Below are 23884 nucleotides of genomic sequence, written 5' to 3'. Positions count from 1 at the left end.
CTGAGCAAGTTCGATATTCTTAAATCAGAGCACAGGGTGATTCAAGTACAACAAGCTTTCACTCATTTGTTTGTGTTCAAAACAAACTTATTCTTAAATCAGCTAGTCTTTGCTCAAAAGAACTGAATTGGTCAATTTAAGCAAAAATAGTACAGGAGGTGTTTTATGTAATGATTTTGATTAACAAATAATTCAAATTAAGCAATTTCAAATGAAGAAGTTGTACAACCATTTTAAATCTCTACGTGTTATTTACCTGGATTGCTTATTCCTTTTGGGATCCTCAGCAGCAAAAATGTGAACAGTCCCATGATCACTTGACACACAGATTAAGGAAGCATCTTGATTAAAATTTATGCTGCAAGACAAAAATGCTCATTAGTGTTGCAAGAGAAGAAAATCTTTCAACAGAAATAAATGATTTTAAAAAAACCTGGACCGTCCCGAGCAAAGAGAGCAATTGCTGATAGCAAGCTGTCTATGACTAGTTGTGTGCTCCGTAGCTGAATTGCACAGAGCTTAAAAAGGAGCAGGAGGTAATCATGGAAATGAATCTGAGGTGGAGATAGAATGCTCTATAGCTTCTCTCCTAAGATCAGAACAGTGGTAGGGGTGGAGCTGGAAATATTCAGGGAAGGCACAAGGGCTGGTGGAAATTTACATAGTTGAGCAAATAACCCTTTTCTTGCATTTAAATCAACTATTCGGTCAAGAAATTGCTCGAGACAAAAAAAAATCAAATCAATTTAAGAGCACCGCATCAGTAAGAAATTTCAATTTCCCACAAATCAAGTCCTTATAGCCTTATCAAGGTTGTCAATTTAGTGCCAACATTGATGAATTATGTGAGGTACTAGGACCAAAGCTGAAATAGCCCCAAACTTACTTCATTCAGGACTGAAGTATTGTATAAAATGTTATGTTGGTTCATTATTTCATATAAGACGGGGGAAAAGGGAAAGAGAAAAAATGTGAACAGAAGGTGGAGAAAAGGAAAGAAAAAAGCAAAACAATTCTAGTCTAACCATTCTGCTTCAGTTGCCATAAACAAGTTGTCCTTAGTGTAAATGAACACAGGAAATGGGGTGACTTAAATAAACATTATTCTACTGCTTTTCCAGCTCTTGCCTGTAGATGGCAGGAAAGTACTGAAACAATGAGGTAATGTGTATTATTTCCAGTGCTTTTCTGGTGGTCCAGGTTCGGTTTTCCACCATACACATCAGTCATTCACCACAACCAGTGTCATTCAAGTCACAAACTAAAACACATGTTTGCAATTGTTTAGATGACAGAAGATGCAAGTCATACAAGATGACAGGCAACAATTTGCTCAGTATTATTCAATTTGCTGGTATATGAAATCTGAAGCTCAAATTGAAACAAAGTAGCTAAGAGACTTGCTTCTAAAAAGTACTGCAATAGTGAGCTTCATCTTTGAACAAATGCAGCAAATGTGCTTTCATATTACCCTCTACAGTTTCTGAACATCCATCACTATTTTTAAACTGTTAATGTTACAGCCATAATATTTTGAGCTACTGATTAAATATTGTAAACAATTTTACAACACCAAGTTATAGTCCAGCAATTTTATTTTAAATTCACAAGCTTTCGGAGGCTACCTCCTTCCACATCGTTCACCTGAGGAAGGAGGTAGCCTCCGAAAGCTTGTGAATTTAAAATAAAATTGCTGGACTATAACTTGGTGTTGTAAAATTGTTTACAATTGTCAACCCCAGTCCATCACCGGCATTGCCACATCATGATTAAATATTGCACAGTTCGCCTGCAACTTGAATCACAAAAATATTTGACTAGTTTCACAGATCTCAGACAATAAAGTTCAAAGTCAAAATTTAATCCAACTGTTTCCATTTAAAAAAAACTGACCAGTGATCTTTCACCAAGATGTACTGCAACTTTATGCCATGGTTCTATTCAAATGGAATATGGGACAAAATCATGAATGTGGTGTCAGCATATCCCAAAATTTCACCATTCAGCTGTGTGGTCTGTTCAGTTAACATTTTAGGTGTACAGTTGATGCACTCAAATTTCCTGAGGTACAATTAAATAGCATGCACAGCAAATACATAGGAGAGAATCACTTTCGTGGCCCTTGGTTGAGCATCGTTTCAACATGAGTTAGCTTGGCCTGTGGTCAAATCAAGAACCTTTTTAAAGCTTGTCTGAAATGCACTGCTAAATACATTATCCAGTGGAGGAAGCAGGGAATCACCACTTTTGAATTGGTCTGAGTGAGTGTGACTGCTGACAAACACTTCTATGTTGGGTTGGGAGGAACTATATAGAGGTCACCAATGCAATACAAAATACTAGATCCCAAGTCCTTCAGTTGGGCAGCTTCTGCAACACATTAATGATAGAAACTACAAAGCAAAACGTTTGTTTGCATAAAATCCCATACACATCTGTTGGCGTCAGCCTTGGCTCAGTGGTACCACTTTCAGAGACACAGTCTTTCGGATAAGACATTAAATCGAGGCCTCCTCTGTCCTCCCATTATACTATTCAAAGAACAGGGGAGCTCTCCTGAAGTCCTGGCCAATATTTATCCCTAAACAATCTCAAACAGATTATCCGGTTATATCTGTGGATTATGGGACCTTGCAGTACACAAATTGGCTGTCATATTTCCCAACACTTCAGTGGCTTTGAAGGACTTTGGGACATCCTGAGATTGTGAAAGATGCTACATAAATGCAAGTTTTTCTTCTTAAGCATCTTGCACTCCGAAAAATCAAAAGGAGAACCTGTTCTTTTCCAACAGCTCTTGCTGTGACCAGTATCTACTATCGTTTGTGAAGGAGTTTTGGGAATGCACATTTTGTTAAAAGGTATTAACCTTTGTTTTAACAGTCTTTTGACTAGAGACTAGCCCGACTCCACACGTCCTGAGCTTCATCACGAGTCTCTTATGTGGCAATTTATCAAAGGCCTTCTGAAAGTCCTTGTATACCACATCCACTGCATTGCACTTGCCTACTCTTGTTTCTTCAAAGAACTCAAAGGTTGTGAGTTTACATTGCTGATCCCCAGTGGCCCTAACCCTATTTTAATTCTCATGTTACTTATGTACCTATAAAATGCTTTACTATTTCTTTTTATAGTCTTAGATATTTTCATTTCATATTTTCCGTTATCCCCCCGATTATCTTTTTAACCTCAATTCAATTTTATCTATGGCATCTCATTCCTGGCTAGTTTCTTATTTTTTTTTAAGTGGACAGTAGTGGAGAGTTTACACACATTATTCTAAATGGATAACCCAATGAAAAGTGAAAAGAATGGCCAGAGGAGTCCTGGTTTGACAACAAACAAAAACATTTTGACTTGTAAACAGAGTTCAACAGACAGGGCCCACCATAGAGTGGTTTAGACTTCTGTAGCTACAGCTTCCAATATTCGGTGGTGGAGGGCAGATTAACAGAATTGAAAAAGATATGTTCTTGTAGCAATGTGATTATAAGAAATAGGAGCAGGAGTAGGCCATATGGCCCCTAGAGCCTGCTCCGCTATTCAATAAGAACATGGCTGATCTTCAACCTCAACTCCATTTTCTTGCCCAATCCCCAAATCCCTTGGTTTCCCTAGAGTCCAAAAATTTATCTCAGCTTTGAATGTATCCAACGACTCAGCATCCACAGCCCTCTGGGGTAGAAAATTACAAAGATTCACAACCCTTAGTGAAGAAATTCCTCCTCAACTCAGTCTTAAATGGCTGACCCCTTATCCTTCAACTATGTCCCCTGGTTCGAGACTCTCCAGCCAGGGGAAACAACCTCTCAGCATCTACCCTGTCAAGCCCCCTCAGAATCTTTTATGTTTCAATGAGATCACCTCTCATTCTTCTAAACTCGAGAGTATAGGCCCATTCTACTTAACCTCTCCTCATAGGACAACCCTCTCATCCTCGGAATTAATCTAGTGAACCTTCGTTGTACCGCCTCAAGGGCGAGTATATCCTCCCTTAGATAAGGAGACCAAAACTGTACACAATACTCCAGGTGAGGTCTCACCAAAGCCCTGTACAACTGTAGTAAGACTTCCTTCTTGTACCCCAACCCCCTTGCAATAAAGACCAACATGCCATTTGCTTTCCTAATTGCCTGCTGTACCTGCATGCTAACTTTTTATGTTTCTTGTATCAGGACACCCAGATCTCTCTGAACACCAACATTTAATAGTTTCTCACCATTTAAAAAATGCTGTTTTTCTATTCTTCCTACCAAAGTGAATAACTTCACATTTCCCCACGTTATACTCCATCTGCCACCTTCTTACCCACTCACTTAACCTGTCTATATGCCTTTGCAGACTCTGTCCTGCTCACAGCTTACTTTCCCACCTAGCTTTGTATCATTATGTTATGTTAAATAATACATTCTAGAATTGAGTAAATACTTTCATAGCTCAGTATAAAAGATAAAAAGCCTGGGCAAAAGCAAGTCAGCTATAAATGTAGATGGTGATCCAATTGGTTGTGTATTCACTAACATTTCTTTATGCAAATTCCACTGGCATTGAATGAATAATGCACAAAGACATTTTTGTAAATGTGGACCTAGGCATTTAGCCAAAGTCACATCCTCCCCCTCAAATCAGATTGGCCCCAGTCTGAGGATGCATTCAACTGGCTTGATTTAGAATGATGTATGGAAGTGCACACTTTGAATGGAAGAAGATGACATCATTCAGGATTAAAAATCTATTCCAGAAATAAATCAGATTAAACTTTATTCTCTGAATCAGAGCTTAGAAGTCTAACAATAAGTGTCTGAATGCTCCTGCAAGCTTTTCCTGGTCAGTATGTTTCTGTCTGTGACAGAACTGGTTTTGAGGCACTTTGAGAAATAGCATTAGGAAAAAAATCTCAATGAAACAATTTATTTCATCAGTCTGATCAAAGGCATAAATTCTATTTAAATGCAAATTGGGGCAGCAGCTTTGCATCTCAGAGAAACACACTATCCCTAAAGGACAAAACCACACAGTTAGAACTAGTTAATTGATGCTAGATGATGCTGACGCAAGCTGCAGTGTTTTGAACATACCAATAAATGTTTGCTGCTTGTGATCCTCTTCTCAACTCTTGGATGAGTTGTCCCGTGGTAGTGTCAAAAACTCGGACCAAGGTTCCCTGTACAAAATATAACAGGAGTTCGATAGATTTATTCATTAAGTTACAATTTTTAAAACTTTTTAAAAAGCACATTGACTTAAACTCAGGTTCTGACAACTGAAGAACAAACAACTGCCCACTCGTTGGGGGAAGGAGGCAAGAAAAATGAAGGGTTGGTTTACATTGGACCAATCATGCCCAGCCCCCACAGGTTTGAAAGACAGCACTGGCAGAGAGCTACAAACAAACAGTCTTAACGAAGACAAACTAAACAATTTAATCTTTTGAAAAATCCATTTTAAATACTAGATTTAAAGAAGTCAATTTGAAAGCTATCTGGATCCTAATGCTGTGCTTCAATCAGTAAAAGAATCATTCTGTATGAACTTTATTAAAACGCTGAGTGATAAAAGCTATAACTGTTCCTTTAGCCTTGCTACATAGGAAATTAATTGAAAAGTCAAGCTGTTAATCAATAACCTTTTGATTAGTTGCCTGGAGAAGCAAAACAATGTTTAGGGGAAAAAAAAAACTTTACTTTTAGGACATTAAATTGTCAAAATAAATCACTGTTTACATACCTTTTCTGAAGCTGTGGCAATACGTGTCCCCTGAAGGTTTAAAGCGATGCAGCTCAGAGCTCCTTCATGTGCAGGTATATCAACTGGAGGTTTCTCAGTGCTGGCGAGGTCCACTATCTGCACATGCCCAGTATGTGTAGCTGGAAATGCTAGGAGGGAATTGTTGCTGTTTGGACAAAGGACGCATAATCCTGGAAGAAAGGAAGTGGAGATAGGGAGAAACAATTGTTAAGAAGGATTATATTTTTTTGCCAACATCTTTAAAGTAAGCTGGATGTTTAGCCTGAATTCCAAACACATATTGTATATGTATTGCACCATCAGGGAACACGATATACTTTGAAAAGAGCATTTATCTATATTGAACTTCATCGGTCACTCCTCTGCTCATTTACTTAGCCTTTCCAGATCCATTTGGATGATGGCAGATTGGTTATCAATGGCCGCTGCATCCATTTTGATGTTACTTATAAACAAACACCTTGGTAACATTCCACCCTACAGCAGTTTCTAAAAATTTCATACACCACTGGCCCCAACACCAACCCATGTGGGACTCCACTGACATGTAGCTACTCCTCTTGGATCTCTCCACATACCACCACCCTTGCTGTCTCCCTTTCAGCCAAGCATCAATCAGCCTAATACTTTGCATCTATCCCATAGGCATATGCTTTGCAAATCAGTCTGATGTGGGAAATGTAATGCCTTTCCAAAATCCAAGTGGACAACATCCACTGCCTCACGCTCATGTGCCACATCTGTAACCACTTAAAAGATATCCAGTAAATTGGTCAGATATAGTGTTTTAAATCACTAACAGGGCCCTCTACACCAGCCTATCTCATGGGTCACATTAATGTAACAACAGTAATTAAACTTCTTTGAGCTCCTCCTACCTCATTTGAAATTCACAAAACTCAAGTCATTAGGTAAACTAATACATATCTACATTTTAAACTTCACTGGAAGCAGATGAATGTCATAGTACTTTTGGCACAAATCAGTTTACACAAGAACTGACTTATTTTAAAATCATATTTTAAAATCTAGTCAAGTTCTTAGTATACTAGGTGTCAAAAGAGGCAGAAAATGGGCTTTATATTACATTAACTTCAAACAGCTTTGGGAATTATTTCCCTTCACACGATCATAAATCTAAACTGGTTTGAAAAATATTGTTGCTTTGTTATAGATTACAGGTGAGTGTCATTGCTGCCTTGGAAACCTAGTTTCGAAAGGAGCAACATTCAAGGCCAAAGCACGACAATGACATTATAATTTGACAACTTAGCAATCTAATTTGTAAATACACATTCTTTCATGTAGTGCTATACCTAAAAAAAATCCCTAGGATTTCATCACGTTTTGGCAAAAGCAGGAGAAAACTTTTAAAAAGATATCAAGTTGATGAAAAATTTGCAAGTACATTTAAATTAGGACCTCAGCTGCAGAAGGACAAGGCAAAAATTAGGGCAATGGTCTGTGTGTACCATGATGCAGGTTTACAGTCATCAGAGCTGAGGAGTTCAGACAGGCCATCATTGTGAATACTGTTTGCTAATCAAGGAGCCGAGGGTGGAGGAAGGCTGGTAGGCTTGGAGAATAGAGTTTGATGCTCATCATAAGTGTGAAAAGTTAATAAATTAACATATCGCTGGTACTGGACTCAGTAGGAGAAACATCCGAGATGCAGGTATGTAAAGACCCTGTTCAAGAAGTGAGCGTGCAGGGAGGAGGCAAAAGTTTGGGTTACAGTAAGGAGGTGGTAAGGCAGCAAGAACAAGTAACAGGAAATAACATCAAGTGGGCTTTGGGTACTGGATAACACTAGGATATTAGGAAGGAAAAAAAATCAGAGCAATGTTGTGAACCTAGGGAAAAAGCTATGGTGAGGAAAAGGCATACTGTAATAGCAAATTCAAATGGTGTAACTGGTAGACAGTCACTGTTGTCAAAGTTACAATGAATCAGGTGGTGATCATTCCACTAGGGGCTCATGTTGTAAATACTGAGAAAGAAAAATGGGCTGTGCATTCAGGGTTACAACTGGTCATTGACTGGTAGCCATATGCATCCTTGTAAATGTTCTACTTTTTACACTTTCAAGTTTTCACAATAGTTTTAATTGTCAAATCTATAAATCAAGAATTAATTAACATGCATTTCAGAGCATATAACTTTCATTGATGCTAACTAATGAAGAACACTACTAACTTCATGGAATGACTCCCTTTACAGATCATTTTATTTTAATCTGGTAACACACTGAATTACTGAAATCTGCATTGTTGAAAGACTGGAAATTAAAATGAAAAAAAAAACAGCAATTCTATTAGGCAGAAGCTAGCAAACAATGACGTCATATCTTGCTAGTTTGCTCCCACAAACCAATGTTATGGCTGGATTTGGATAATTTAGGGCTACCTGGAGGTCTGTTTTTGACTGTAGTATATTTTTTTTATAAAGTCACTTATTCCAAATATGAATTCAAAGAGAATTTTTATAAAAATTCACCAACCGTAGCAGTTTATTTGTTTGCTGCTGCTTTCAGTCTTCTATAAACCAATACATGTATGTTATATCTTATACATGGAGGATGTGCAAGACAAGATTGTTTTCTCTAGCTTGGTATGTATTCCCTTTATACAATGTTGGGCAAGTGATTACAATAAGTTATACTTAGTGATCTATTAGCTCACCCCAACACATGTATCATAGCTCATTATGCAGTTAAGAATGCAAATGTTTTTTGTCTATTAATTGGTTTACTACAAAAGACAACATCTGGCAGATGCTGTTCTTGGAAAGATTTCACTGAAGTTAGAGGATTCCACAGTGGCAAAGACAGCATATAATAAATGATTTACATAAAAATAAAAAGCCTGCTTACATCAGCCTAAAACAAATACATTTTGTGGTTTTTTTTATCTCTTCTCCCTGTTTTGGTTTCCTTGCATCATTACACTCACCCAGATGGGCAGATAATCCAGTTTTCTGCCAAAACCCTTTTATAACCAGTTAGGAGGTACAAAACAACAGTTTAACTCTAATTTTTGCTCCACGTGGACAAGCCCTTCACCTCCACCCCTCAGGCAACACAGCCAAGATTAGAAATTCACATAGTAATGCCTTGAGCAGCCATCGAGCCTACCCTTCCAAGCCTCCTATCAGGTTCCTTATCATGGTTCTTAAACCTGAATCCTATTTACAAACAGCAATTCATCCAGTCCTTCTAAAAAAAAAATCTGGTTTTCCATTCCCCCGCTAAATCTATTCTACATTTCTACCATCTTACTGGAAAAAAAACCTTGCCTAAATTTATTTTCATTTGACACCCTTAACTTTAAACTGTGTGCCCTCGTCCTTCAATCCTGTGCTAATTGAAAATCTTTCCTGGATCCAATTGCTCCATAACCCTGAAAATTGTAACAGGACCTCTATCAAGTCACTCTTCAACCATTTCTTCGAGAGTAAAGTATATATATATATATATGTATCACATTTTCACTTTGTACCCATTCTCAAATACACTTATCTTTGTTAGAATCAATTTTACCATTGAGCTAGCCTGTGTAAATCCCTTTGGATTTTCACACACTGGTTAATGCCACTGCACCCAACACCAACTCACCTTTTGGATTGTAGCAGGTTTCAAAGACATGTAGCTGGTGAGGATTGTGAGTGAATGTGAAGACTTTAATCATGGAATCCAGTACCACTACAATTCTGCAACAAAAAAAGTGGGGGGGGGGGGGGTGGTGGTTAAAGAGCAGGATGGGAAAATAAAAAAACAAATTCAATGGTTCCATTTATAAACAAAGGTCTCCAATGAAATTATATGATCTGTACATTAATAACCTATGAAAGGGTAAGATCCTGTCTGACCAACCTCCTGGAACTCTGAAGAAATAATAGCTCATGTCTATTGTGGAAAACCCCATGGCATGATATACCTAGATTTCCAAAAGGCATTTCACAAAGTTCCAGAAGAAAGTCTAGTAGTTAAGCTCAAAGCTTTGAGGATTCAGGGTAAATTTTGGGAATGCATAAGCCAGAAGGGAAAACTTAAGGGTCTTTCTAGGAGCATGAACTAAGATGAACATGAACAGCCTTCCTTATCTGTAATTATCTGGTGATCCAATGAAGTACGAAATGTAAAATGCTGACTGGAAATGGAGCATGGTCTTCAACACAACTAAACTTCAATTAAAAAATACATTTCTAAGATTGTACAATACATTTGGGAATATGAAAACAGTAGTGAAACTAAATTCCAAGGAGACAGATTTCATTTCCTAGAGTTACCTGTCTCTCCGTAGTTTAACTGCTTTGACCTCTGTGGAAAATTCGATTTCAATAACAGTCTTCTTCTTTAAATCATCCCATATCATCACTGCAAAATACCACAGCATTTCATCACTTCCTCTCAATATGAAATCGAGTCAGTTGCTTTTAAATTCCACAACATGAGCTTAATAAAATTATCCATCCCTTCTTCAGGACCCTATAACAAGTGCCATTGCTGACCTTACTCCAGAACTGTGCCAATGCTACTTTATAAACAGTTATGAAAAAGTACACTACAAAATGACAAGCTTCTTCTGGGAAAACCCAGGTATCAGCCCATTCTATGACTTCTTAGTACCACATGTTAGAGCACCTTCACACTGCCCAGTGAACAGCCAAGTATAAATTATTTTCATGGATGAAATCACAAAAACATAATAGCACACAGATGCCAATGGAATCATCGACAGCCAGTGCTGAGATGCCAGGAGGGTAGCCTTTACAATGCTTGCTACCCATGCGGTTTATGATGAGACTAGGGCAGGTTGTCTAGAAATTTCTGAAGTTTACAAACCATACGCCAAGAATCTTTTTTCTTTAAATTAAATAAAAACAATTCCCTTCCCCCATCCCCATTTATATTTTTTATTATATGGAGACAACTTTACAGTTTTTGAAATTAATTTTCATCAGCGGCAAAGCAAGTTCAAAACTCAAGCCATGATCCACTGCAATGTGGCAGGGGACTCCTGTTGTGTGTCCAATTTTAGACTTGCAACCCGAGCTTCCAAAATTTACATGTTTTAGTTTCATGGCCGCCTTTGCGAAAAAGTTTATTTTTGCTTTCCATGTTGCTCTAGCAATAGTGCACAACTAATTTCAATACAATTCAGTTTACCAAGTCCTAGATTAATAAGGTTAGTCTGCATTTCCATGGTAACTAACTGTAGAGAAAAAGTACTGCCACTAATACTAAATGTATAATTCCATCTATTCAATGAGCTTGTGAATATAAAAATTAAATTCTAATATTTAAAGTTTGTGACATAAAAATGGGTTTTCTTGTGCATTATTGAAGTCAGCTTAAATGTTTTGAATTATCTTAGCCACCAGTGTTTTGAAAAAAAGATGCAGGTCACTAAGTAAATTTTTTCTTAAAAAAAAGCAATGAAAATTACACTGGCTAAAATGCTAATGGTCTAGGTACTGAAGCTGTTACCCCAAAGACTAAAAGCAATTAACGATTCATTAGCCGGTCTTGATAATCAATAAACACCTTAAATCCACAGTTAGAATCATAGTTAGTTCCCACCAACAAGTTTAGGGTCCTAGATATTCTCTGTGGTACAGCAGTGCTAGTCACTCATGTAAGTGGGTGGAGCATCTTACATTTAGGGATGCGCCCAATATTTAACTATACAATAGCATAATCAGTGCGTAACAATAGTACCCCCTTATATGATATGATCTGACCTGGATATTCATGTTTTCGCCATATGCCCCCACATGCTTCTCTCCAATCTTTGCGGAGGCAGTCCAAGAAAACACTTGGTAAGAGGACAAATATGATTTTTTTAAAAATTCGTTCATGGGATGTGGGCATCGCAGGCAAGGCCAGCATTTATTACCCAAACCTAATTGCCCTTTAGGTGGTGATGGTGAGCTGCCTTCTTGAACCGCTGCAGTCCATGCGGTGTAGGTTCTCCCACAGTGCTGTTAGGTAGGGAGTTCCAGGATTTTGACCCAGCACGATGAAGGAACGGTGATATATTTCCAAGTCGGAATGGTGTGCGACTTGGAGGCGAACGTGCAGGCGGTGTTGTTCCCATGTGCCTGCTGCCCTTGTCCTTCTAGGTGGTAGGGGTCGTGGGTTTGGGAGGTGCAGTCAAAGAAGCCTTGGCGATTTGCTGCAGTGCATCCTGTGGATGGTACACAATGCAGCCACTGTGCACCAGTGGTGGAGGGAGTGAATGTTTAGGGTGGTGGATGGGGTGCCAATCAAGTGGGCTGCTTTGTCCTGGATGGTGTCGAGCTTCTTGAGTGTTGTTGGAGCTGCACTCATCCAGGCAAGTGGAGAGTATTCCATCACACTCCTGACTTGTGCCTTGTAGATGGTGGAAAGGCTTTGGGGAGTCAAGAAGTGAGTTACTCACTGCAGAATACCCAGCCTCTGACCTGCTCTTGTAGCCACAGTACGTGTGTGGCTGGTTAGTTAAGTTTCTGGTCAATGGCGACCCCCAGGATGTTGTTAATGGGGGATTCGGCGATGGTAATGCCGTTGAATGTCATGGGGAGGTGGTTAGACTCTCTCTTGTTGGAGATGGTCATTGCCTGGCACAAATGTTACTTACCACTCATCAGCCCAAACCTGAATGTTGCCTGGGTCTTGCTGCATGCAGGCACCGACTGCTTCATTATCTGAGGGGTTGTGAATGGAACTGAACACTGTGCAATAATCAGTGAACATCCCCATTTCTGACCTTATGATGGAGGGAAGGTCATTGATGAAGCAGCTGAAGATGATGGTTGGGCCTAGGACACTGCCCTGAGGAACTCCTGCAGCAATGTCCTGGGGCTGAGATGATTGGCCTCCAACAACCACTACCATCTCCCTTTGTCCTAGGTATGACTCCAGCCACTGGAGAGTTTTCCCCCTGATTCCCATTGACTTCAATTTTACTAGGGCTCCTTGGTGCCACACTCTGGCAAATGCTGCCTTGATGTCAAGGGCAATCACTCTCACCTCACTTCTGGAATTCAGCTTTTTTGTCCATGTTTAGACCAAGGCTGTAATGAGGTCTGGAGCAGAGTGGTCCTAATGGAACCCAAACTGAGCATTGATGAGCAGGTTATTGGTGAGTAAGTGCCGCTTGATAGCACTGTCGACGACACCGTCCATCACTTTGCTGATGATTAAGAATAGGCTGATGGGGCGGTAACTGGCCGGATTGGATTTGTCCTGCTTTTTGTGGACAGGACACACGTGGGCAATTTTCCACATCATCAGAAATGAATAATTTAAGTGGTTGTATTTCACAAAAAGTGAACATGGAGTAACAGTTATGTGCAGATGCACAGTTGACATCGGTACCACTTGTCTTTGAATAATAATAAATAATAAATAAAAAAGTACATTTCCCCACATCAATGGTTGTCTTTCAGGTCCAGTGACGACCTAACACAGTCGGTTTAAGGGTTTATTGTTAATCAAGACAGGCTAATAATCTTGTTGTTTAGAGTTTGGGACGACCGAAGCCATTCTTTGGTACCCGCCGCAAACTCTGTTCCCTAGCCACCAACTCCATCCCTCTCCCTGGCCACTGTCTGAGGCTGAACCAGACCATTCGCAACCTTGCGTCCTATTTGACCCAGAGATGAGTTTCCGACCATATATCCACTCCATCAACAAGACCACCTACATCCACCTCCGTAACATCGCCTGTCTCCGCTCATCTGATGCTGAAACCCTGTGTTACCACTAGAATCGACTATTCTAATGCTCTCCTGGCTGGCCTCCCATCTTACACTCTCCATAAACTTGAGCTCATCCAAAACACTGGTGCCCATATCCTAACTCACACCAAGTCCCGTTCTCCCATCAGCCTTTTGCATTGGCTCCAAGGAAACGCCTCAATTTTAAAATTCTCATCCTTGTTTTCAAATCCCTCCATAGTCTCACCCCTCCCTATCTCAAATCTCCTCCAGCCCAACAACCCACCGGGATCTGCACGCTCCTCCAATTCTTGCCTCTTGCACAGTCCCAATTCTAATCGCTCCATCATTGCCGGTTGTGCCTTCAGCTGCCTATGCCCTTAGCTCTGGGATTCACTCTCCAAGCCTCTCTGCCCCTCCTCCTTTAAGAAGCTCCTTAAAACCAACTACTTTGACCGTGTTTTTTGTCCTAATACATAATTTTTTAAAATTCGTTCATGGGATGTGGGGTCGCTGGCAAGGCCAGCATTTATTGCCCATCCCTAATTGCCCTCGAGAAGGTGGTGATGAGCCGCCTTCTTGAACCGCTGTAGTCTGTGTGGTGAAGGTTCTCCCACAGCGCTGTTAGGTAGGGAGTTCCAGGATTTTGACCCAGTGACAATGAAGGAACAGCGATATATTTCCAAGTCAGGATGGTGTGTGACTTGGAGGGGGAACGTGCAGGTGGTGTTGTTCCCATGAGCCTGCTGCCCTTGTCCTTCTAGGTGGTAGCGGTCGTGGGTTTGGGAGGTGTTGTCGAAGAAGCCTTGGCGAGTTGCTGCAGTGCATCCTGTAGATAGTACAAACTGCAGCCATGGTGCGCCGGTGGTGAAGGGAGTGAATGTTTAGGGTGGTGGATGCGGTGCCAATCAAGCGGGCTGTTTTGTCCTGGATGGTGTCGAGCTTCTCGAGTGTTGTTGGAGCTGCACTCATCCAGGCAAGTGGAGAGTATTCCATCACACTCCCAGCTTGTGCCTTATTGATGGTAGAAAGGCTTTGGGGAGTCAGGAGGTGAGTCACTCGGCGCAGAATACCCAGCCTCTGACCTGCTCTTGTAGCCACAGTATTTATGTGGCTGGTCCAGTTAAGTTTCTGGTCGATGGTGACCCCCAGGATGTTGATGTTGGGGGAATTCGGCGATGGTAATGCCGTTGAATGTCAAGGGGAGGTGGTTAGACTCTCTCTTGTTGGAGATTGTCATTGCCTGGCACTTGTCTGGTGCGAATGTTACTTGCCACTTATCAGCCCAAGCCTGGATGTTGTCCAGGGCTTGCTGCATGCGGGCACAGACTGCTTCATTATCTGAAGGGTTGTGAATGGAACAGAACACTGTACAATCATCAGCACAGATCCCCATTTCTGATCTCATGATGGAGGGACAGTCATTGATGATACAGCTGAAGATGGTTGGGCCCTGGTATGGCTCGGTGTCAAATTTTGTTTGATAACGCTCCTGTGAAGTGCCTTAGGAGGTTTTACTACGTTAAAGGAGCTATATAAACGCAAAGTTGTTGTTGGAGGAAATAACTTCAATCTCTAGTCAGTTAGTATTTTAACTAGCTTTCATCTCTGTGCTCTCTTTTTAAAAAAATGTGTGAATACACTTGGTTTTAAAATACAACATTTAAAATACAACCCAAATCCTACCTGGTCAAAAAAAACCAGCTGCTTTATCAGATTTAATTAAAAAAGGTTAAAAACCAGATGCAGGTCACTACATCAAGTTTCACACATCACTTCATTTTTAAAGAGGTGTTCAAGCCACTTGGAGCAAGAAGGGGTCTTCTTTCTTTTCTTAAAAATTGCCTCTTAATATTTCAAAATGAATCAGTGAAAAAAAAACTTGGCAACTCTGATACAAGGCAAATCAAAAGAAAAAATCCCAGGTAATACTGCAATATCTTTGGGAACAGAACTAAATATTACAAAAAAGGTCACAAAATGTGGGTGACACTGGCAAGGCTGCATTTATTGTCCATTCCTAGTTGCCAGGGTGGTGATGGCCAGTCTTCTTGAACCACTGAATCACAGTGATGGTTAGTTTTACAACTGAGTGGCTTGCTACTTCAGAGGCCATTAAGAGCCATTATGAGATGCAGTTCTTGAAGGATAAGTGTACCAGTTGGGGTTTAATGGTCATTTTCTCTTGCCAGCATGCTTGGGAGTACAATTTTACATGGTTGGATTTGAACTCAGGATTGCTAGTCCAGCAGCATAACTACTACACCGCTGCACCCAAAAGAAGTACATCTGCATTTTAATCTAAATTCACATTCCAGCCTTCCAACATTTTTTCAATATGGTATAAATGATTAGTCCTCAGAAGGGTTAATCCCAATAATATCACATTTCCACTGACCAAGCTATACCTTTATTGGGAGGATACTTGGGCTTTTTACCACCTCCAACCAAAGCTAAGTAATTGCATCGAAAAAGCATTTCAACATGACCAACTCCTCCTTCCATAAATTCTGTAAAAGGGAAAAAAAATCGTAATTGCCCAAATGTATAATGGTGCAAAACAGTCAGCATTACCAAAATAGTGTCCAAATGAGTGTAGTGTAAAATCAAGAAATACAATGTAACCTTACCAGCACATTATGTTGTGACAAAGTTCTATCATGCTTTTGCTCACTGGTATATCATTTTGGAATATATATAATATAACCTCCAAACTAATATTTACACCTATTTATCTTACACTAGAAGGCAGTCTAAACATTAAATGCACCTGTAGGCAAGTGCCAAAGAATTTTATTGTTAATACTCAAATGCTGCCACTCATAAAATGAAGTGTCAAATTGCACTGAAACCTCCATTCTAGCTTAAAAAGTATCGTTAAATGTCAATTAGTAAAGGAGTCATCAATGTTGGCAGTCAAGCGAGCATTACTCGGCTTCTCCTCTTCTCTTCAAATCATACAATGGGACCTTTTACGTAAGCTTGGAGGGCTTGATTTAACATTTCATCCAAAAGAGGGCACTTCTAACAGTGGAGCACTTCCGCATTACTGCGCTGTAGGTCAGCAAGCAAGAAAATCGAATTGCTGGCCTGTACAGTGGGGTTGAGCACTTAGCCCAACCTTGGCCAGAAGAGAAAAAAAAATAGCAGGTAGCACTGCAAGAGGCAAATACTTCTATTGTTGCTGCCAGTGCGGTTGTCTCCGGAGAAACCTCTCAAGATCCTTGGGACACAATTGTCTCTCGGCCTGAACATTATTTCCCACATTCACCTCTTGCTAAAATGTTCTTACATCATTGATCAACTCAGTATTTTAAAAATCCTTAACTTCTCACGTGTAATTTAGACCCTGGAAACAGAAATCAAAAGGCAAACCTCTTATTTACAATAAAAATGAATCTTAAATTCAACAACTGAGGCTTCAATTGTAATGGTTGTAAAAGCAATAGTAAATCACAAATCTGCATTACCTGACTGGCGATACGCCTCACCTTGTTTTTCCTTCTCTTTGAGTGGATCAGTGTTATAGACTCGGAATCCATTTTCCATTCCACATGCAAAACAACCTGCAATTAGGAAACAGAAAGCATTGAGAACCTTCACGCAACTCCTAGTGTTGAGAGGAAACATTTTAATTTTAACTACTGCTCATTTTTAAAACCAAGCATAATGGTGATGTTCTGCCTCAATAATTAGAACAAAAGTATCAAAAGAACATTAGTAAGATGGGTTAAATAGCCTTCCTCAAAAAATTTATCTTGTCACCTACAGTCTTGCAAACAGCACTACAGAGAAGCCCAACTCAATTTCATGATAACCTACAGAAGAAATCTAGAATTTTAAAAAAAGGAGACGTAAAATACTGTACAAGGTTGTGTATAAGGTTACAAGTGAAATATTTTTATTCTAGATCTATATTTTTAGTCTTTGCACAGTATCCATAGAACAGTCCACAAAGTTGCCTGGGAGGGTAGGAATATTCAGGACAACAGTTTAAAAAAAGTACATCCTCCACTTCAACATCTGGACTTGGATTCGCATTGGTCTCAGACTAAAGTCTGGAGGTGTGTTATGCTAGTTAAGAGTTTACAGCATTCAAATTGCAAAATTGGTACTGGGCTCTTTTCTTCTTCATCCCCACCTTAATTTTCTTCCATTCTCTTCTCTCGCGCAAGGTGATTAACAGTCACGTCCTTCCATGGCCGTAACCAGCTGATAAGATGGCTAATCCCACAACTCATCCTATGAAAAGGGAACATTCCACACCCAATGGATGTCAACCCAGAATTCAGAGCCCAGACTGTCTGGAGCGGGGTCCGAGCCAGGCACCTTTTGACTCTCAGGAGGCAGGAATGCTATCACTAAGCCAAAGGCTCACTCCAGCTAGCTGAGTGATAGAGACTAACTGCAGTGCTCCCTGATTAAGAGGTAAACAATGCATACCTGGGACTATAGTTTAGAACATACTAAACCATTGGGTGAAAAAAAGCACAGGTATTGCAATTCAGCAAAATTAGCAAGTAAATCTAGTATATGTTTGGAACACCAATTGTCAATATGTAGTACTGATTTATGAACATCCATTTGGCATTTTCACTTTCTACCCATACGTATGGTGTTTACCTCAACAGGTTTGCTTCAGCTGTGAATCACTATTATTGGAATATTCTGCTCCCCCCTCAGGTTGCATGCCATCAAGTTAAAAGAATCATCGAAAGGTTACAGCACAGAAGGAGGCCATTCGGCCCATCGAGTCCACACCAGCTCTATGCAAGAGCAATCCAGCTAATCCCATTCCTCCACCTTTCCCCGTAGCCCTGCAAATTTTTTCCTTTAAAGTACTTATCCAGTTCCCTTTTGAAGGTCATGACTGAATCTGCCTCCACCCCCCCCTCGGGCAGTGCATTACAGATCCTAACCACTTGCTGTGTAAAAAAAAAGTTTTCCTCAAGTCACCTTTGGTTCTTTTGCCAGTCACCTTAAATCTATTTCCTCTGGTTCTTGACTCTTCCACCAATGGGAACAGTTTCTCTCTACCTACTGTTGAGACCCTTCATGATTCTGAATACCTCTATCAAATCTCCCTCGCAACCATTTCTATTCCAAGGAGAATAACCCCAGCTTCTCCAGTCTATCCACGTAACTGAAGGCCCTCATCCCTGGAATCATTCCAGTAAATCTTTTCTGCACCCTCTCTAAGGCCTTCACATCTTTCCTGAAATGCAGAGCCCAGAACTGGACACAATACTCCAGTTGTGGCCGAACCAGTGTTTTATAAAAGGTTCATCATGACTTCCATACTTTTGTACTCTATGCCTCTATTAAGCCCAGGATCCTGTATGCTTTCCAAGCACTTTCTCAACCTGCCCTACCACCTTCAACAATTTGTGCACATATACCCCCAGATCTCTCTGCTGCTGTACCCCTTTTAGAGTTGTGCCCTTTAGTTTATAGTGATAGACCGCGAGGATATAGACAGGCTGGTGGCATGGGCAGACACGTGGCAGATGAAATTTACCGCAGAAAAATGCGAAGTGATACATTTCGGCCTCGCTCTTCCTACCGAGATGTATCACTTTGCATTTTTCTGCAGTAAATTTCATCTGCTACGTGTCCACCTATGCCACCAGCCTGTCGAGATCCTAGAGGTCTATCACTATCCTCCTCATTGTTTACTATCCTTCCAAGTCTTGTATCATCTGCAAATTTTGAAATTGTGCCCTGTACATCCAAGTCTAAGTCATTAATATATATTCCGACACCAGGGAACACCACTGTACACCTCCCTCCAGTATGAAAAACAACTGCTCACCACTGTTTCCTGTCCCTTAGCCAATTCTGTATCCATGTTGCGACTGCCCCCTTTATTTCATGAGCTACAATCTTGATAAGCCTACCATGCAGCACTTTATCAAGTGCCTTTTGAAAATCTATATACACCATATCAACTGCATTGCCCTCATCTACCCTCCGTTACCTCATCAAATAACTCGATCAAGTTAGTTAAACATGATTTGCCTTTAACACATCCGCGCTGGCTTTCCCTAATCATGATGTGGAGATGCCGGTGATGGACTGGGGTTGACAATTGTAAACAATTTTACAACACCAAGTTATAGTCCAGCAATTTTATTTTAAATTCACAAGCTTTCGGAGATTTTCTCCTTCCTCAGGCACATTTGCCTGAGGAAGGAGAAAATCTCCGAAAGCTTGTGAATTTAAAATAAAATTGCTGGACTATAACTTGGTGTTGTAAAATTGTTTACAATTTCCCTAATCAATCCACCCTCGTCCAAGTGACTGATAATTCTGTCCCGTATTATCATTTCTAAAAAGGTTTCCCTACCACTGAGGTTAAACTGACTGGCCTATAGTTGCTGGGTTTATCCTTAAACCCTTTTTTGAACATGGGTATAACATTTGCAATTCTCCAGTCCTCTGGCACCACCCCCATATCTACAGACGTTTGGAAGATTATGGACAGAACTTCTGCAATTTCCACCCTTACTTCCCTCAGCAGCCTAGGATGCATCCCACCCGGACCGCATTTATCTACTTTAAGTACAGCTAGCCTTTCCAGTACCTATTCTGTCTCAATTTTTAGCCCATCCAGTATCTCAACTATATCTTCTTTTACTGAGACTCTGGCACCATCTTCTTCCATGGTAAAGACAGATGCAAAGTACTCATTTAGTACCTCGTCCATCCCTTCTGCCTCCATAAGTAGATCTCCTTTATGGTCCCTAATCGGCCCCACCCCTCCTCACTACCTATTTACATGCCTGTAGAAGACTTTTGGATTCCCTTTTATGTTGGTTGCCAGTCTATTCTCATATTCTTTGCCCCTCATTTCCTTTTTCACTTCCCCTCTGAACTTTCTATATTCTGCCTGGTTCTCACTTATGTTATCAACCTGACATCTGTCATACGCCCTTTCTTTCCGTTTCATCTTACTCACTATTTCCTTTGACAACCAGGGAGCTCTGGCTTTAACTGCCCTACCTTTCTGCCTCGTGGGAATGTGCCTAGACTGTATCCGAACCATCTCCTCCTTAAAGGCCGCCCACTGTTCAACTATAGTTTTGCCTGCCAATCTTTGATTCCAATTTACCTGGGCCAGATTTGTTCTCATCCCATTGAAATTGGCCCTCCTCCAATTGAGTTTTTTTTAAAACTTGAGTGGTCCGTGTCCGTGGAGTAGCAGCTATCGACGGAGTCTGGTTTTGACACAGTCTATAATTGGGAATTTGGTGAGTGAGGGGATTCGGTGCCGTAAGGGGCGAGATGCATTTCTTTAGACAGTGGAGGGTACAGAGAGCAGGACACAGCAAGAACAAAACAAAACTGCAGTGTGACGTCACAGGTAAGTGGTTGGTGGTGAGTATCTCTTCTGTTTTCTTCTTTCTTAGGACTGTGGGCTAAGTAACATAGCATAAAGCCAAATTTTTTTTTTTTAAAAACTAAAAACTTAATTTAGTTATAGCAAGGAGCGTTTTTTAGTGAATCAAGGTCCCTAGTGTAGTTTACTCCTTTAAATTACTCTTAATTTAGAGAATGTTAAGTCCTTAAACGGAGTAACTAACGAGCTTAATCTAAGGCGAGTCATGGCAGCATGGCTCACACCCGTGAAATACTCCTCCTGCATTACGTGGGAAGTCATGGACACTACCAGTGTCCCTGGCGACCACGTGTGCAGGAAGTGTGTCCAGCTGCAGCTACTGGCTAACTGCATTTCAGAGCTGGAGCTGCGGGTGGATTCACAGTGGAGCATCCGCGATGCTGAGATTAGCATGGATAGCATGGTCAGTGAGGTGGTCGCACCGCAGGTAAAGATTACGCAGGCAGAAAGAACATGGGTGACCGTCAGGCAGAGTAAAAGGACTAGGCAGGTAGAGCAGGAGTCCCCTGGGGCCATCTCCCTCTCGAACAGATGTTCCGCTTTGGATATTGTTGGGGGAGATGGCTTATCAGGGGACTGCAGCAAGAGCCAAGACTGTGGCACCACGAGTGTCTCAGCTGCACAGGAGGGGAAGAAAAAGAATAAGACAGCAATAGTGATAGGGGATTCCACCATAAGGGGAACAGGTAGGCGTTTCTGCCACCGCAGACATGACTCCAGAATGGTATGTTGCCTCCCTAGTGCTGGGGTCAAGGATGTCATGGAGCAGCTGCAGGGGGAGGGTGAACAGCCAGAGGCTGTGGTCCATATCGGTACCAATGTCATCGGTAAATAAAGGGATGAGATCCTGCAAGCAGAATATAGGGAGTTAAGAAATAAATTAAAGACTAGGACCTCTAAGGTAGTAATCTCAGGATTACTCCTAGTGCCACATGCGAGAGAGAGCAGAAATAGGAGAATAGACCAGATGAATGCGTGGCTTGAGAGATGGTGTAGGAGGGAGGGGTTTAAATTCCTAAGGCATTGGACTGATTCTGGGAAAGGCAGGACCTGTACAAGCTGGACGGGTTGCACCCAAGCAGAACCGGGTCCAATATCCTCACGGGGGCATTTGCTAGTTCTGTTGGGGAGGGTTTAAACTAGTATGGCAGGGGGATGGGAACCAAAAGGCAGGTACAGATAGGACAAATTCCGACCAGGAAATGGGAAGTAGGAAAGCACTTAGTGACATAGTTAGCGACTCAAAGGCAAAAGAAGCAAAGGTTAAATAGTGTTCAGCACAGGAATTTGACGGGGGTTAAAGGGTATATACTTGAATGCAAGGAGTATTACAAACAAAGCAGATGAGCTAAGGGCACAGATAGACACATGGCAGCAGGATATCATTGCTAGAACGGAAACCTGGCTTAAAAAGAGGGGGATAACTGGCAGCTCAATATCCCAGGATATAGAGTTTTCAGGCAGGATAGAGTGGGTGATTAAAAAAAAGGAGGGGGGGTAGCATTATTGGTTAAATTACAGTTGTGAGAAGGGAAGATATGCTAAATGGATCATCAATCGAGGCCATATGGGTTGAGCTAAGAAATAAAAAACGGGGCAGTCACACTACTAGGAGTGTACTATTGACCCCCGAATAGCGAAAGGGAGGTAGAAGAACAAATATGTAGGCAAATTTTTGAGTGCAAAAATAAGAGGGCAATAATAGTAGGGGACTTCAACTACACTAACATCAAATGGGATTCAAACAGTGTGAGGGGCACAGGGGGTGCAAAATTCTTGATCGGTGTCCAGGAGGACTTTTTTAGCCAGTACGTGATAAGCCCAACAAAAGGGGATGCAATACTAGATTAAGTCCTGGGAAATGAAGATGGGTAAGTGGGTGAAGTGACAGTGGGTGACCATATTGGGGTTAGTGACCACAATTCAGTTAGTTTTAGCATTATTATGGAAAAGGAGAGTTAAATCAGGAGTAAATGTTTTAAATTGGGGGAAGGCAAATTTTACAGAATTAAGAGATGATTTGGCAGAAGTGGACTGGACACAACTACTTGGAGAAATCAGTAGCAAGCCAATGGGAGGCATTAAAAAGTGAAATTCTACATCCCCTCAAAGAAAAAGGGTGGCACTGCCAAATTTAGAGCCCCCTGATTGTTTAGAAGTATCCGGGGCAAGATAAAGCAGAAAAAGAAAGCTTATGACTGTCACAAAACTAAATACTGCAGAAAGCCTAGAGGGGTATAGATAGTAAAGAGATGACGTAAAAAAAGGAAATAAGGAAAGCAAAGAGAGGGCATGAAAAAATATTAGCTAGTAAGATTAAAGAAAACCCAAAGATGTTTTATCAGAACATTATGAACAAGTGGATAGCTAAGGAAAAGGTGGGAACTATCAGGGATGATAAGGGTAACTTGTGTGTAGAAGCAGAGGATGTGGGAAGGTTTTTAAATGAATATTTTGTCTCCGTAGTCACAAAGGAAAGGGATGAGGGACTGGAATCCTTGAAAGTTGATAAGTCACCAGAGCCGGATGGATTGTTTCCTAGGCTTTTGAAGGAAGCCAGGGAGGTAATAGCGGATGCTCTGAGGATCATTTTCCAATCCTCACGAGATACAGGGGAGGTACTGGAAGACTGTAAACGTAGTAACATTGGTTAAAAAGGGTACGAGGGAAAGGCGGAACAGTTATAGGCCGGTCAGTCTTACCTCAGTGGTGGGCAAACTGTTAGTTATCCTATCTCTCAGTATTGATTCTGTCACTTGGAAAGGCATGGTTTAATCAGGGATAGTCAGCATGGGTTTGTTCAGGGAAGGTCATGCCTTACAAATCTGATTAAATTCTTTGAGGAAGTGACAAGGAGGATTGATGAGAGTAGTGCAGTGGATGTTGTCTACATGGATTTTAGTAAGGCATTTGACAAGGTCCCACATGGCAGACTGGTCAGAATGGTAAAAGCCCATGGGATACAGGGAAATATGGCGAAATGGATCCAAAATTGGCTCAGTAACAGGAAACAAAGGGTAAAAGTCGATGGATGTC

The 23884-nt window shown here is 40.9% G+C and overlaps 1 protein-coding gene across 2 annotated transcripts in view; it reads right to left on the bottom strand.

Annotated features, from left to right (window-relative positions):
* Positions 1-23884, bottom strand: part of wdr45b (WD repeat domain 45B) — a 51885-nt gene that overhangs the window by 9760 nt on the left and 18241 nt on the right. The window contains exons 2-8 of one of the 2 annotated variants that reach the window (XM_068004299.1): positions 16920-17015; positions 15858-15959; positions 10036-10123; positions 9362-9456; positions 5728-5918; positions 5079-5164; positions 257-358 (exon numbers count right to left, since the gene is read on the bottom strand). In XM_068004299.1, the coding sequence (XP_067860400.1) occupies positions 257-358; positions 5079-5164; positions 5728-5918; positions 9362-9456; positions 10036-10123; positions 15858-15959; positions 16920-17015 (760 nt within the window). The remainder of the gene's footprint in view (positions 1-256; positions 359-5078; positions 5165-5727; positions 5919-9361; positions 9457-10035; positions 10124-15857; positions 15960-16919; positions 17016-23884) is intronic. The other variant, XM_068004301.1, reaches the window with a different exon arrangement.

Source organism: Heptranchias perlo, chromosome 23 (genome assembly GCF_035084215.1).
Source record: "Heptranchias perlo isolate sHepPer1 chromosome 23, sHepPer1.hap1, whole genome shotgun sequence".
In the NCBI taxonomy this organism is placed as follows: Eukaryota; Metazoa; Chordata; class Chondrichthyes; order Hexanchiformes; family Hexanchidae; genus Heptranchias; species Heptranchias perlo.
Note: the sequence above shows the minus strand (reverse complement) of the source record. Positions and strands in the feature narration are given on the sequence as shown.